Raw genomic sequence first — 17,287 nt, 5'->3', positions numbered from 1 at the left:
TGGCAGGTAGCCAAGTGGTTAGAGTGTTGGGCTAGTAACCGAAAGGTTGCTAGATCGAATCACCGAGCCGACAAGGTAAAAATCAGTTGTTCTGCCCCTGAACCTAGGCTGTCATTGTAAATAAGAATTTGTTCTTAACTGACTTGCCTAGTTCAATAAAGGATAACATTTTTTAAAATTAGATAGTGGATTTCACAGTTAAGATGGAACAGAGTAAACTGGCATTTTATTGTCATAGATTTAGCTGGTGGTTACATCTGTTTTACAACGAGATGTTATAAAGTTCTTAATGGCTAGTCTATACCATGGCCTGTGTGTACAGCCAGGAGCCCTGTCCGTATTTGCCCTGTGAACAGCTGCTCAGCGACTGCCTATAGTTCATGCCTAGAGCCCTATAGACCAAGTGGGGGCAAAGTACGGCGGGCACTTCAATCCGGCCCGCGAGACATAAAAAAAATACATAGATTTAAAAAATCAAATACATTTTTTTTTTTGTAACCTTTTATCTCCCCAATTTCGTGGTATCCAATTGGAAGTTACAGTCTTGTCTCATCACTGCGACTCCCGTATGGACTCGGGAGAGGCAAAGGTCGAGAGCCGTGCGTCCTCCGAAACACGACCCTGCCAAGCCGCACTGCTTCTTGACACACTGTTCACTTAACCTGGAAGCCAGCCGCACTAATGTGTCGGAGGAAACACTGTACACCTGGCGACCGTGTCAGGGTGCATGCGCCTGGCCCGCCACAGGAGTCGCAAGAGCGCGATGGGAAAAGGAAATCTCGGCCTAACCCGGACGACACTGGGCCAATTATGTGCCGCCTCATGGGTCTCCCAGTCACGGCCAGCTGTGACACAGCCTGGGATCGAACCCGGGTCTGTAGTGACGCATCAAGCACTGCGATGCAGTGCCTTAGACCACTGCGCCCCTTGGGAGGCCGCTGTAAATTGATTTTAACAAACAATTGGTCCCCCAAAAAATGTGGCTGTCTGTTCAATTTCAAAATCCTGATGTGGCCCTCGAGCCAAAAAGTTTGCCCACCCCTGTTATAGACCATCACGTTGTAGATATCACCATTACCAATCACGTTATCACCCAGAGAAATGGCATCTTTAGGGATATAGAAGTATCATTGATAACACTTGAGTTAATCCTTAAGAATGCCTGCATAATACTGTCATAACCTATGTCATAAACAGCTGATGTCAACTTATGGTGACTTGCATATGACTGTCAGACATAAATAACAATGTTCAGTGCCTTCGGAAAGTTTTCAGACGCCATGACTTTTTCAACATTTTGTTACGTTACAGCCTTATTCTAAAATTGATTAAATAAATAAAAAAATAATCATCAGTCTACACACAATACCCCATAATGTCAAAGTGAAAACAGGTTTTTAGATATTTTTGCAAAAACAGAAATACCATATTTACATAAGTATCCAGACCCTTTTCTATGGGACTCGATAATTGAGCTCAGGTGTATCCTGTTTCCATTGATTATTCTTGAGATGTTTCTACAACTTGATTGGAGTCCACCTGTGGTAAATTCAATTGATTAGACATGTTTTGGAAAGACACACACCTGTTTATATAAGGTCCCAATAGTGGACAGTACGTCAGAGCAAAAACCAAGCCATGATGTTGAAGGAATTGGCCATAGAGCTCCGAGACAGGATTATACAGTGCCTTGCGAAAGTATTCGGCCCCCTTGAACTTTGCGACCTTTTGCCACATTTCAGGCTTCAAACATAAAGATATAAAACTGTATTTTTTTGTGAAGAATCAACAACAAGTGGGACACAATCATGAAGTGGAACGACATTTATTGGATATTTCAAACTTTTTTAACAAATCAAAAACTGAAAAATTGGGCGTGCAAAATTATTCAGCCCCCTTAAGTTTATACTTTGTAGCGCCACCTTTTGCTGCGATTACAGCTGTAAGTCGCTTGGGGTAAGTCTCTATCAGTTTTGCACATCGAGAGACTGAAATTTTTTCCCATTCCTCCTTGCAAAACAGCTCGAGCTCAGTGAGGTTGGATGGAGAGCATTTGTGAACAGCAGTTTTCAGTTCTTTCCACAGATTCTCGATTGGATTCAGGTCTGGACTTTGACTTGGCCATTCTAACACCTGGATATGTTTATTTTTGAACCATTCCATTGTAGATTTTGCTTTATGTTTTGGATCATTGTCTTGTTGGAAGACAAATCTCCGTCCCAGTCTCAGGTCTTTTGCAGACTCCATCAGGTTTTCTTCCAGAATGGTCCTGTATTTGGCTCCATCCATCTTCCCATCAATTTTAACCATCTTCCCTGTCCCTGCTGAAGAAAAGCAGGCCCAAACCATGATGCTGCCACCACCATGTTTGACAGTGGGGATGGTGTGTTCAGCTGTGTTGCTTTTACGCCAAACATAACGTTTTGTATTGTTGCCAAAAAGTTCAATTTTGGTTTCATCTGACCAGAGCACCTTCTTCCACATGTTTGGTGTGTCTCCCAGGTGGCTTGTGGCAAACTTTAAACAACACTTTTTATGGATATCTTTAAGAAATGGCTTTCTTCTTGCCACTCTTCCATAAAGGCCAGATTTGTGCAATATACAACTGATTGTTGTCCTATGGACAGAGTCTCCCACCTCAGCTGTAGATCTCTGCAGTTCATCCAGAGTGATCATGGGCCTCTTGGCTGCATCTCTGATCAGTCTTCTCCTTGTATGAGCTGAAAGTTTAGAGGGACGGCCAGGTCTTGGTAGATTTGCAGTGGTCTGATACTCCTTCCATTTCAATATTATCGCTTGCACAGTGCTCCTTGGGATGTTTAAAGCTTGGGAAATCTTTTTGTATCCAAATCCGGCTTTAAACTTCTTCACAACAGTATCTCGGACCTGCCTGGTGTGTTCCTTGTTCTTCATGATGCTCTCTGCGCTTGTAACGGACCTCTGAGACTATCACAGTGCAGGTGCATTTATACGGAGACTTGATTACACACAGGTGGATTGTATTTATCATCATTAGTCATTTAGGTCAACATTGGATCATTCAGAGATCCTCACTGAACTTCTGGAGAGAGTTTGCTGCACTGAAAGTAAAGGGGCTGAATAATTTTGCACGCCCAATTTTTCAGTTTTTGATTTGTTAAAGAAGTTTGAAATATCCAATAAATGTCGTTCCACTTCATGATTGTGTCCCACTTGTTGTTGATTCTTCACAAAAAAATACAGTTTTATATCTTTATGTTTGAAGCCTGAAATGTGGCAAAAGGTCGCAAAGTTCAAGGGGGCCGAATACTTTCGCAAGGCACTGTATGTCGGTAGTCGAACAGTAAAGTCTTTGTCATCAAAACAGTTGCTACTATCTTTATTTCACTTGCTGAAAAAAACTCTTGCAAACCAGGAACATTCCCAGGACATTGGCTAACATTCGCAATAAGTTATAGTTGTGGTTTTATCTAACATAAGGATGATAACATCCCAAACATTCAAAGAATGTTTTTGACAACAAAATGTGTTTATTTTTTGGGAAAATATTTGAAATATCCTTGGAATGTTCTCCTAATGTTCAATTAAATGTGTTCACAGCATCAGTAACAATCACCCCAGAACATTCCCCAAATGCTCTCTTTATGTTTCCAGGTAATGTAATAACACAATGTACTAGTAATGTTTTTAAATCTCATTGCTGCAATAAAATGTGACAGCAATTATATATGATACTACAAAAAATATATTATAATAATATAAATTATATGAGAGCAAAATAGTCCCATAACATCAAAGATCCACCATGGGCCTACAGAGTGGCGCAGTGGTCTAAGGCACTGCATCGCAGCTAGAGATTCCAGGCTCTGTCGCAGCCGGCCGCGAGCGGGAGACCCCACGGGGCTCGCACACAATTGGCCCAGCGTCGTCCGGGCCAGGGGAGGGTTTGGCCGGCAGCGATGTCCTTGTCCCATCATGCACTAGGGACTCCTGTGGTGGGGCGGGCGCAGTGCACGCTGACATGGTCGCCAGGTGTACGGTGTTTCCTCTGACACATTGGTGCGGCTGGCTTCTGGGTTAAGTGGGCATTGCGTCAAGAAGCAGTGTGGCTTGGTTGGGTTGTGTTTTGGAGGACGGACGGCTCTCGACCTTCGCCACTCCCGAATGGATACCACAAAATTGGGGAGAAAATAGGGTAAAAAAATAAAAAATAAACAGATCCACCATATTTTACAGTAGGTATATGGTACTTTTCTGCATATTCCTCACTTTTTGACACCAAACCCACCACTGGTGTGCGTGGCCAGAGAACTGTATTTTCATGTCATCTGATCATAGCACCAGTTCAAATCCAAGTGCCAATGCTGTTTAGCAAACTCCAGGCAGTGCTATAGTCAGATGACATGGAAATAGAGCTCTTTGTCTATTTTGCTTCCACTGGTCCTGGGGCCCTTGTTAAGGTCAACGGCATCATGAAATGTACCAAGTACCAGGTTGCTAGACTTTTGAAAACAGAGCTGCCAATAATATTGACACCTATATTTGTTGTATTTATTTGTATTACTTGTTAAACTAAATCAATTTCTCTGAGCAATTGTGCTAGTATAAAATAAAATAATTTCCCTTTTTTTGCATACAATATAGCTCAGTATTTGAATTATTTATTTTATACAGTCTTTTTTGCTCATCTTTATGAAGGGTGCCAATATGTTTGCAGGTGACTGTATGCTTAGCAAATTGAATTTACGGAGGCGGTCCTCAGGAGCTGTCCGGCGCTGAAATGGTTCTGAATCGGCCACTTTTGAGCAGAACACAGCAAAAAAAATGTGTTATACTGAAAATCACTATCTTAAAATCTAGTCTTAGTTTGATACATATTACATGTCAAGAGACATTTGTGTACAAAATAAAAAAAAATACGATATTGAGTGTTAATTTCATGATTTAATATATGGTCTGTAATGACTGTCATTAGCCTAAGCAATGTAATTATTTTTCAACACAAATAACTATTCATTGATACTGGAAGTAGAGAATAAAACAATTGAGTAGGTTCATTGAGATGCAACCGTGCATATTCACCATTGCCTGTGCGTATCAGCAAAACATTACTGTCCTATTGGCACATGCCTTCAAGCAACGCTTACAACGTGACTATCCTATTCCCACCCAGTGACACGCATCTCCCTTTTAGTCTTAAAATAATTATCATGTGGCTTAAAATGCCGTGCATAAAAGTGTGATAATACACTTAGGCGTTTACAAGCATTTACATTAAGTTCTAAATCCCTCCCAGTCATTCCCACTGGGCACACACTGGTTGAATCAACGTTGTTTCCACGTAATTTCAATTACGTTGAACCAAGATGGAATAGACGTTGAATTGACGCCTGTGCCCAGTGGGTTGTTTGCACTTGGGTGGTATGTCTGTGAGACAGCCTTGTCTCCGGTGTGAAACAAAACACGCTGCACATAACCGAGGTTAAAAATAGCCGTTTTAACATCTCGTCAATATTTCTATATTTGTGTATTGTTACGACTATTTGCAACGGGTCCGTCCCATCACACAATGCCTATTCTGTTCATCTCCAAGTTCAGACTTGGAGTTGGAGCAACTAAAAATATCCATTATACAGTAGGCCTATAGCTTAATGTGTTAATTTTGTTCACGCCTGTGGAAGCGCGCACCGGTTCAGAAATAGCTAATCATTTTAGATGCTTTATGCTTCCAGTATGGAATGTCTGTAGTGCCGGCGTGTCCAATGGCATCCGAAGTGACAGTCCGGAGTGCCACTGTTGGCCAGAGGCGCCGCGCACAGCAATACCTCCACTAGGATCCTGTGGTTGATTCTCTGGATATCAGGGAGTGAAGTAGGGAATCCTGGGGACCTCTACCTCTATTGTTTCTTTTCTATCTTATGCCAAATGTAAAATAGACAGCATAAAAGGCGTGCATAATGCAATGGAAACAATGGACGCGTCCGACAAAAATCGAACTTACCCAAAGTCCACCGTCGTGTTAAAAAAGTGCATGCCAGATATCACGGATACCACTGGGACGCAAGACGAATCGAAGTGCGTCGAATTGAATGATTTACTTGACATAGATACAGACGACACCAACACTGTCACCGGTGAGGGGAGCCAAATGGCGATTGACGAGGGCAACGGTGGCTCGAGAGCAGAAGAGAAAACTTCTGGAGACGGAGACCTGATGAGTAATGTGACTGGTCATATCAACGGCGACAAATTAAAGGAGGATATTAACACAAAGGAGTGTGCCAAGGGCTATCTATCAGGGTTTCTTGGAACTGTCTGCTTCTCCGAGGTTCCTAACCTGAATGAAATCATGATGGACTCTCCCGAATCCCCTAGATACGTTGGTAATAGGGAGGTCACCGCGGAGTGGACACCGGAAAAGGACGCGTTTGAGGATGCAGAAAATATGCCAATTGACAATGAAGATTTACAATACACTGACATGTTAAGCGGGCAAAGTGAATCGGATGATGATGTGAGCTTGGTGCTGACCGGTGATTGTGAAGATTGCGTGCCTTGCAGTACCGTGGAGGATGAGCCTCATTACATAACCACGCACGAGATCCAGCTCTCCGAGCTTTCAGATCACGATGTCGATAATGATATCGGACAGGAGTGGGATGATAACCAGATCTACTCTTTCGTAGATTATGCTGCTTTTGACGGCGATGGAACGATGGCAGGAAGAGAGAAGAGGGTGAAAAGCAATCAGGGTCAGGCTAATAGCGGTGCGGCAGTCAGCACTAAGCTGGAAAGTGATCTCGGGGACAGGGACAAGTGCGCCATCTCAGATGAAAGTCTGTCAAAGAACCAAAATAATGTTATAGGACAGATCCACCTGTCAATCAAAACGACTTCTCGAGCTATAAATGAGCCTAGCAACGTCCAAGAAAATGAAAATATTACTTATCATGCCAAGCACGCCGGAGACATGAGTCGCTACGTTTTTAGAGGAGCTGGTGATGCAAATACGGAGAATGTCTGTGATAGCGCTAAGTGTTTCATAGCCGCCCCCGGACGCTTGCACTTTGGCAAGAATTTAAAAGGCAAAGATGTTAACGACTATTCCAGCGGTGCGTCCAGCGCCGTCAGTGAACTTGACGATGCGGATAAGGAAGTGCGCAATTTGACTGCCAGAGCGTTCAAGAGTTTAGCATACCCATATTTTGATGCCATCAATTTCAGTACCTCCAGCGAGTCCTCCGCCTCCGAGCTGGGGTTGAACAGGTGGTCAACTTTTGTTGACCTTAAATATGGCAACATGAACATGTCTCAGGGACGCGAACCAAACACAGGGTCTCATAAAAGTTCCACGTCATCCTCTGAAATTGCTAAGAATAAAGACAATAAAGGATATAAGGGTTTGGCATTGGCTAGTACAAAACCGCCCCCGAACAAGCTCTTTGCATTGAATGGTGCTCTTTCTGGTCCCTATAACGCATCTTCTGCAGCAAAGAAACTTGAGCTTATGGGAAAATTTGGGACGGGGCACGGTGGAGTTATCACGCTCACAGAAACATTAAATATTCGTTGTAATGTCAAATCAGGACTGCCTGGGAGTGAAAGGCGCTCGAAATTTGCACAAAACGTAACAGGATCACGTTCCACAGATGAAGTTACCAGCACCTTGCCAAGCGGCCAGGGGAATGAGGCCAGCAAGCAACCCTGTAATGCAGGGGAAACCATGGAAGGCACACACAAGAAAGCAATATTCGCCTCGAGCCTTCTTAAAAATGTAATTTCTAAGAAAATGCAGTTTGAGCAGGAGCGCAAAATGGAGAGGGGGGAGATACGCGAGTCCTATCACGCTCCATCTCACTGCCTTCTCCAACAAGAGCCTGAAATTGCGCACATGGAGAGGGAGAGGGCTACACCGAAAGAGTCCAAGGATTTCCAAAGGCAAAGCCCGAAATACTCAGAGGCGAGTTCTGACTTAACTATTGTTTGTGTCGATGAACTAGGGGACTTAGTGGACACTAGCTCGTGCGATGCCAAGGACGAATGTCGGAGACAAGACACTTTAACTCTTGCACCAGAAACGAATTTAGCGTCGACAAATGAAGTAGGATTCGATACTAAAAAAGGAGCATTCGAAGTGGCCAACAACACACTGCTACGCAGCCAAAATAGCGCATTCAGATCCTGGAGGGACGGTGAGCTAGAGTTTCAAAAGGAACATATAAACGATAAAACTCCGGAGGGGAAACCGTCTTCGTCCAACGACAACCAGGGGGAAACGGACTTGTACACCGATTCAGGCAACAGTGAGCTAACCAAAATGTTACATTTGTTTGTGCCAAGTATCCAACAACTGTCCAATGAGAGAGAAGTTTCAAAGCAGCTGCCGACTATGAATTATTCGACCCGCGCTGCCGCGGATCAAGGAGAGGGAGGAGGTATGAAATTACGCGCCAACAACACCCAATACGTCGCTGGTCCGAGGAGTGTGGTAACATCCAAATCACCCGAAATTAAAATCAGTTTACGGAGTGTAAAAGAAAACAAAAGCGACCCGTTCAACGTTGCAAAGCTGGTGCCTTCCAATATAGGCTGCAACTCAGTCAACCTGAAAAAGGCAGGCGACGAGACCAGATGTCAGGCGCTCGCCGCAGCGTTGAAGGGTGAGTCCTCCGAAAAAGTACCACACTTCACGGTCAGAGACATACGAGACCACAGGGGCAAGCTGCAAACACCTATACACCAAGTTAGAGACGTGCGTAAATTGGTTAAAAGTTCTTATCACTTTGTGTCGTTGGATAATAACGCCACCGCCGGCGACCTTAACTCAGATCAAAAGCTTTTCAAACAGGGGTCTTATCGAAACCCTGCGTCGCTTTCCCCCATAGTAATAAAGTGTCAGTCTGTGAATACCAATACCAATGGGAATGGGAAGCAATCTGGAAATCTAATTGGGTATTCTAAACCTAGACTCAACGAGGATTTATTTGAAGTTGACAGGTCATCACCCCAGCAAGAGGGCACCAAAAGCGACTTCCACCAACCGACATGGAGAGCGCCATTATACAATACAAAACAACTGAAAGGTGATTCTTCTGAAGGCCCCATTGGACTTGTAATTGAAACCAGATCAGCTTCTAGAAGACAGGATAAAACACCTGACATCGGTGACAAGACAAAACCCGAGTGTAAAATGTCCAACGTGGGTGCCTTCGAGAAATTACAGGCTGCAGTCAAAACCATGGAGCAGTTGTATGTTTTTGATAGAAATGAGTGGAAGAGGAAATCAGAGCCACACTCCATATTATCAGACAGTCATCTGCTCTCTCTCATATCCAGCGAGGAGCATGGGCCAGAGGAGGAGGGAGTGAATGTGGCCAATGCCATGACCGTGCCAACATTTAACATGGACAAGCTCATCCGGAGAGACTCATACCTTAACTCTGACAAATCCCTGCCTGCTATGACCGCTTTGCCCGTTTGCGAAAAGACACCACCCAAACGAGAGGAGAAAGAACCCCTGAAGACTTTTTACATTCCCATCAGCCAGGATGTGCCCAAATCCCTGGCTCAGCTAGGTGGAACACCAATGGGTACCAATAATGTGTTTAATGTCAGCTCCATGGCTTCAGGAAAACCCCCCACAAATAACAATAACAAGGCATCATCACAGCCACATGCTGTATCACAATCACCTTACTGCAAAGGCTTCAGCCCAGTGTCTCCTAAACTTCCGGTGTCAGTGAAAATCTCCCAGCAGCTCAGAAAGGCAGAGGAGAGACAGAGAGAGAGACAGAGGGAGACGGCCAACAGTATGAAGGCAGACATGCCCTTCCAGTTCAGCAGAGCTTCAGTCGAGCAAGAAAACTATCTCACCATCCCCGGCAAGTCTCATGCCACCAGCGCCAAGCAAACCGCTGTTTCCGCTGGCGGTGGATGCGAGAAGACAGCAATTTACACCTTCCCCGCCACTGGCGCCAAGACCCAGATGGCCAGCCCACCCGGTTATTGCGGCACCAGGAGGCAGGAAGAGACCCGACTTTCCCCACAGAAACGCTCCACCATCGTCATGGAGACGAGAGCCCAGGACACGCCAACTGCCACCATCTACCACATGCCCATGGCTCAGAGCATGGCGTCCACCCAACCACAGATGTACTGCTTTTCCCCAACCATGTCCCCACAAGCCATCCCCCAGATCGACCACTACCAGCGCACCCAGAGAAAGATGCTCTTTGACCCCAGTACAGGGAACTACTACCTGGTGGACACCCCCGTCCAGCAGGCCACCCGCCGCCTCTTCGACCCCGAGACGGGCCAGTATGTGGACGTGCCCATGTCCCAGCAGCCCATGTCTCCCATGTCCATGTCCATGCCCCAAATGCCGCCCATGCCCATGCCCATGCCCATCTCACCTTTAGCCCTGAGTCCCGGCTCCTATGGCCCCACCTACATGATCTACCCAGGCTTCATACCCGCCATGCCCAGCACGCCTACCCTGATCCCCACTAGAATGCAGTCGCAGCTCTCCATGCCGTTGGAGCAGGAAGACTCCGGAAACAAAGGCAGTTCCTCCCAGCCAGACTACATGGACATGGAGAGTCCTTACTACATGGCCACAGGGTCTGGGAAGTCTCCCTTGGCTGGAGGCTCCAGTATGGGCCACGTCCAGCAGCAGGGCAGGCCGGGGGTCCAGGGCTTCACCTCCCAGCAGGGACCACGCATCATCGCCCCGCCCTCTTTCGATGGGACCACCATGAGCTTTGTGGTGGAGCACAGGTAAACGGCAGGACCTGTCACATGATACGTAAGTGATTTTTTTGAGTTCTCTATCATATAGTATGGTTGCATTAAGACAGGCAGCCCTTGTTATATTTCTTTATTCTCACTAATCAGCGTAATTTACATCCTAATTATGACAGTATAATTGACAATCTTAATCACTTGCACACCAATGTATCTTTCCCTACACTATAATGGAGTAAAACATCTATGGATATTGTTCCAGGTGATTGTTGGTGTCAAGTCTTAGGCTATTTTAAGGGAGGATTGATGGGTGACATTTCAGTCCCAAAAAACATAATAATGCTGTTTCAAATGAATAAGTCAGGATCATAGAATAGAAGAACATCTTAACTACAAAAATACTCCATCTTCTTAACTACAAAAATACTCCATCTTCTTAACTACAAAAATACTCCATCTTCTTAACTACAAAAATACTCCATCTTCTTAACTACAAAAATATGTGTCTAGGCCGAGACGTCTTGTACGAACCATGGCATTCTGCAACAGTTATTTATTCCAGTAAAGGGAATAAAAAGGTGGTAACCCACACCTGAGTAACGCAACTCTAACATGCACAACCTTCTGAACTTTAACCTCTTTCCAGACCTGGTATCAAAACAGCTCAGTTTAAAACAAGTGACATTAACCACCTGCTATTTTGAAGCATGCTGTTTGGGATGAAGGATACAGTTCTATTCGGCTAAGGCAAGCCCATTTCACCTGCAGACATGCCTCTTGCAGTGTTTCTCAACTCCAGTCCTAGGTTGCACACTTGTATGCTAGCCCTGCTCAAGCATGCCTGATTCAACCGCTGAACTCAACACCAGGCCCTTTATATGTTGAATCAGGTGTGCTTGAACTTGGCTGGAACATGTGCAACCTTGGGAGTGGGATGTTCAAGGGACGGAGTTAAGAAACACTGTTTACCCACATCTCAAAGTATACTAGCTGCTTCCAGTAACATAATTATGTGTCATATTAAAGCTATCGAGGATAATATCAGGGATAGGAGACCTGGGCTGGCCCAGAGGGGCATTGGTTGTTGTTTGCTGGGGAAGGGGAAGAGGCGTGGCCAGGCCAGCATAGCTAGGGGGCCGGGGGAGGGAGGGAAAGGTCAGTGCGATGCAAGGCACTTGTTGTGCTGATACAGGGGTAGGCCAGCTGCTGCTGGAAATCAAGGCTCTTGGCTGTGGCAACGCAGGGCTGCAACGGCGTCAACCTTTTTATAGGACACAGTCACGCAGAAGGGAAAAAGTGAGAAGTGGACCATCATCTCCGGCACTCAGCCATTACATAAACAAATCATGGGCACATACAGTACCAGCAGGGACGCAAGCACAGCAGACAATTAGATTGGGACTTCCCCTACCCAACTAAAAAGTTTTATACCAAGTACACTACATGGCCAAAGGTGTGTGGACACCCTTTCATATTAGGGGATTCGGCTATTTCAGCCACACCCATTGCTGACAGGTGTATAAAATCGAGCACACCGCCATGCAATCTCCATAGACAAACATTGGCAGTAGACTGGCCGTACTGAAAAGCTCAGTGATTTTTAACGTGGCACCGTCATAGGATGCCACCGTTCCAACAAGTCAGTTCATCAAATTTCTGCCCTGCTAGAGCTGGCCCAATCAACTGTAAGTGCTGTTTGTAAAGTGAAGTGGAAACTTATTGGAGCAACAACGGCACAGACGCGAAGTGGTAGGCCACACAAGCTCACAGAATGGGACTGCCGAATGCTGAAGCAGGTAAAAATCGTCTGTCCTTGGTTGCAACACTCACTACCGAGTTTCAAACTGCCTCTGGAAGCAACGCCAGCACAATAACTGTTCTTCGGGAGCTTCATGAAATGGGTTTCCATGGCCGAGCAGCCGCACACAAGCCTAAGATCACCATGCGCAATGACAAGTGTCGACGGACGTGGTGTACAGCTCGCCGCCATTGGACTCTGGAGAAGTGGAAAAGCCTTCTCTGGAGTGATGAACCACTCTTCATCATCTGGCAGTCCGACTGACGAATCTGGGTTTGGCGGATGCCAGGAAAACGCTACCTGTCCCAATGCATAGTGCTAAATGTAAAGTTTTGTGGAGGAGGAAAAATGGTCTGGGGCTGTTTTTCATGGTTCGGGCCCCTTAGTTCCAATGAAGGGAAATCTTAACGCTACAGCATACAATGACATTCTAGGCGATTCTGTGATTCCAACTTTGTGGCAACAGTTTGTGGAAGGCCCTTTCCTGTTTTAGCATGAAATGCCCCCGTGCACAAAGTGAGGTCCATACAGAAATTGTCGAGATCGGTGTGGAACAACTTGACTGGCCTGCACAGAGCCATGACCTCAACACCACCGAACACCTTTGCGATGAATTGGAAAGCTGACTGCGAGCCAGGTCTAATCACCCAACATCAGTGCCCGACCTCACTAATTATCTTGTAACTGAATGGAAGCAAGTTCCCACAGCAATGTTCCAACATCTAGTGGAAAGCCTTCCCAGCAGAGAGGAGGCTGTTATAGCAGCGAAGGAGGGACCATCTCCATATTAATGCCCATGATTTTGGAATTAGATGTTCGACGAGCAGGTGTCCACATACCCCTTGGTTATGGTTATAATACAAGGACTATTAATGTTAATTGCAGAAAAATGTTATGTTGTAATTCCTGCAGTTCATTGTTTTTTGGGGGGAGAATACTTTATTTGAAGGATATTTATTTCCATACATGCCACATTAATTTGTAGCAGTAAATAAGCATGATTCTTTAGGTACACTCTTAAAAAAGGGTTCCAAAAGGGTTCTTCGACTGTCCCCATAGGAGAACTCTTTTTAGTTCCAGGTAAAACCCTTTTGGGTTCCATGTAGAACCCACTGTGGAAAGAGTTTTACATGGAACCCAAAATGATTCTACCTGGAACCAAAAAGGGTTCTTCAAAGGGTTATCCTATGGGGACAGCTGAAGAACCCTTTTATAGGTTCTAGATAGTAGCTTTTTTTCTTCAACTAAAGTGTTAACATTTTATGTAGGAACCATGACAAGTTTCCAGTTTCCTAATCCTAATCTCCAATTATCTTGTGTTCTGTTTCCCACACAGGAGTGCATTTTGACATGCCCTGACGTGTTCTGTTTCCCACATAGGAGTGACTTTTGACGTGTCCTGATGTGTTCTGGGCCCCCAGTGCCCCTAACCCTACTGTCTGGACTATTTGGTTCATGGTCATCAATGCCGGTCGTCATGGTCATCACGGTTCTTGGTCATCTCAACCGACAGGATTGTTATTGCCTCACCTTTCTGAAGTAGGCTACCACTCTATCCCCCTTTCTTTTCTTAACTCTGTGTTACATTTGGGAGTTTGGCAGAAATGTTTACTAGTTAATGTAGTTTTTTACCATGTGCTGTATATTTTATTTACATGTTTGATTTTGGGTCATTTTGATTTGGTATTGCAATACTCATGCAATGCAATATAACCTCATGCAATCGTTCTCACAGGCATTGTCATGATAATCATTTTAATCTGTACATTGAATTAATAATAGTAATCATGATTGTCAAACCCACCCTCCATTGGTTATTAATAAGATTAGGCTCCAAATCCATTCATGTGGGACCCCCAGCACTGCCCCTTTGTTCTAGCCCAGCATTAACACACCTGTGCCAACAAATCAAGGGTTGAGGAGTTAAATTAGGTGTGCAAGTGCTGGGCTAAAAATAAGTGCTCACTGAGAGGTTCCTAGGAATGGATTGGGAAGCATGTTGTACACATTTTCTTTGTCACATTCTCCACGCTAGAGGTCTATGTTCTAAAATGCACAACTTCCGGAAGGGTGCAGGTTGTCCCATTTATTTCTTTAGCAAGTACATGAGGCTTGACAGCACACTTGAACTAAGTCCTCAGGAGAATGGAAGAGGGCTTATATCTCTCTTTGTATCTTTATTGACCTTGATCTGAACCTGTACTTGGCTTCCTCCCTTCTCTCTGTTACGGTGCCACCTGCTGTTTGCTTTCTCCCTGTTGGTGAGTTCAGTTCAGTACAGTATAATCTTGAATTGTTTTAATTGGTTAAAAAAAACGATATGTTGCCAACAATATTAGCACTAAAAACAATTATGGTGGACATTCTATTTCCTTTCTGAACCTTGTTATTATTTTACTATTGAAAATGAATGAGCGCTTGTCTTGAATACACATTATGCAATATGTGGTTTGGTTTGATATACTTCTGCTGAAATTGGTATGTTGTTGCCTGTTTATCTTGGGTATTGTTATTACTGCAATGTCATTAAGTGTTGACAATTTTGCCCTGTCACATTTAGGTGCTCTTAATGCAGGTAGCAAGCACTGTGAGTAAGAGGTGGATGTTTAGACATTTCATAAGGTTTCATAAAAACACAACTGAAGATTTGCGGTGTGGAAAGTATTCTTGATGTTTTTATAGTAACATGGATACAGTAATCTCACATTTATGAGTTGAAGTCTGTTTTGGACAAGTTGATGGGGCTTTCGCTGTATTTAAAAAATATGTTTTCTTTCCAGACCCCCTATACAATATGTGCAAACATATTTGTTTTATATTGATGTGTACAGCAAACCACATGCTTTCGGAACTGCTGGCCAGTCCATCCATCTCCCTTCATAAGTATGTTTTGGGATTGCTGTTTGATATTTTTAAAGGTCCAAAAATAAACAAAAATAGCTGCTTAGCAAAGAGCAATTTCTTAATAAATAATTTTGCTAGGACTGTCTGGGAGTGGTCTGAGTGGGGAGGGGAAAATTGAAAACGAGCTGTTATTGGCAGAGAGGTTTGGAACTCTCTTTTTTATTTGTCTATTATTAACAGATTTACAGCCTGGTGACATCACCAGGCAGGCCAAAACTCCATCCCACCAAAACAGGCTGACATTTCAGCCGGTCTTTTCAAACATCTCTTACACTAAAAGAGCACGATCATCATTTTCACAATTTCACAGTATTATTCAAAACCTAGTGTGGAAATATAGAAAATCACAGGCCTTTAAAGGAACTGTCTAGTGAAAATCAAATTGAATGACTATGTTTTGTTGTTGACTTATCCAATACTCGTATTTGTGGCCAAAGCTGCAATTGGAGAAAAAAACACTATAAACTTGTATCTCAAACAGACCTTTTAAAGAGGAGGATGATGTCACCTTCCTGGGGAGGATGAGCTGGCCAATCTGCCGTCTACTCGCATTAATATTTTTAATGAGCGGTATATGACCACACCATTCTGTTGTTGGGGTACGCCCACACCAACACAGAAAACATACTTAATTACCATTTATTTTATGGAAAACTATTTAACTCGTATTGTAATTAATTATTGGTCATATTTCATCAAAATCTGGAAACACTGGACAGTTACTTTAATGCAGGATAATACACTTACACTATTTACTTCCATAATTTCACCTGTTTTCATCAATCATACAGATCTTCATGAAAAAAAATATATTTGCAGCAGTGGATTGTTTCAGGGTTGGCTAGGGATGGAATTTTTGTAATCCACTACATTTGATGAGTATTGCTGCAGAAAAAAAGGTTTAATCTTTGAGGCGTCATTGTGAAAGGTGTATACTAAATATTGGACAGAAGGACTAAAGAATGTTGTGAGGGTATGAGCAAGTCTAAAAATAATGGTTGAAGGGAGGAAGAGAAAGCGAGTGAAAAAAAAAATCACGTGTCTTTTAGATATTGAGGTCTCTCCTTACCTCTGACAATATGGATGAACCTAACGGAAAAGAAAATCTAGATTTTTTGTGAAACAGAAAAGAAATTGAATATGCCTCTACTGGCCACAGGAAGTGTAGAAAACTAGCAGTTGAAGGAAACAGACTTCTTTATGGTGTAAAAAATATTGCTACTGCGAATGAATGTGTTTTTGCAAACAAATGTACATTGAGACTTGTTTAATAAATTTGAAATACTTTTCCAGAACTTGGTCTCCTTTTCTTATTTATTCCAGTGGTGGAAAAGGTACCCAATTCTCAGAATTGATGTCACGCTGATATAAAGGATTTAGAGACAGGCGCAGGAATACATCATCTGGGTTTTTAATACACCCAAAAAACAAACATGTATACAAAACACTGGGATGTACCCAAACAAAAGAGCGAGGGTAAACCTCCTAGAATGACACCGGAGGAGACCCGTAATACACAACGCACCAAACACGTAGCACCGGCTGAGACGACTCATAGGTACTCACACGACCAACGGACATGGGAACAATAATGGACACCCGAATGGGGCAACAAAGGGCACATAAATACAATTACTAATCAAGGAAATGGGCAACAGGTGTGCGCAATGACACAGTTTCGGAGGGATCCGTGACACTTGATTAAAAGTTAAGATACCTTAATAGAAAATGACTCACGTGAGTCAAGAAAGTCTCCCCAAGTATTTGGTTTTAAATATGCTTAAGTATCAAAAGTAAAGTAAAAATCTTTTCAAATTCCTTATATTAAGCAAACCAATTTTCTTGTTTTTGTAATTTACGGAT

General features: G+C 43.7%; 1 protein-coding gene across 2 annotated transcripts; it reads left to right on the top strand.

Annotated features, from left to right (window-relative positions):
• The first annotated feature begins 3,349 nt into the window (after positions 1-3,349).
• Positions 3,350-16,719, top strand: c9h4orf54 (chromosome 9 C4orf54 homolog). Of its 2 annotated transcripts, none has more exons than XM_021615172.3 (2): positions 3,350-10,783; positions 13,901-16,719. In XM_021615172.3, the coding sequence occupies exon 1, from the start codon at positions 5,942-5,944 to the stop codon at positions 10,757-10,759; it is 4,818 nt and encodes a 1,605-aa protein (XP_021470847.2). In that variant the 5' UTR covers positions 3,350-5,941; the 3' UTR covers positions 10,760-10,783; positions 13,901-16,719. The 2 variants fall into 2 exon arrangements, with proteins under 2 accessions (XP_021470847.2, XP_021470846.2); XM_021615171.3 differs by having other exon boundaries at positions 13,857-13,992.
• Positions 16,720-17,287: the final 568 nt, after the last annotated feature.

Source organism: Oncorhynchus mykiss, chromosome 9 (genome assembly GCF_057628025.1).
Source record: "Oncorhynchus mykiss isolate SJ-2025 chromosome 9, ASM5762802v1, whole genome shotgun sequence".
In the NCBI taxonomy this organism is placed as follows: Eukaryota; Metazoa; Chordata; class Actinopteri; order Salmoniformes; family Salmonidae; genus Oncorhynchus; species Oncorhynchus mykiss.
The sequence above is the reverse complement of the archived record's forward strand: the minus strand, read 5'-3'. Positions and strand labels throughout refer to the sequence as shown.

Coding starts and splice junctions, on each gene's coding strand:
- c9h4orf54 (XM_021615172.3), top strand. CDS start 5,942: ATGGAAACAATGGACGCGTCCGACAAAAATCGAACTTACCCAAAGTCC.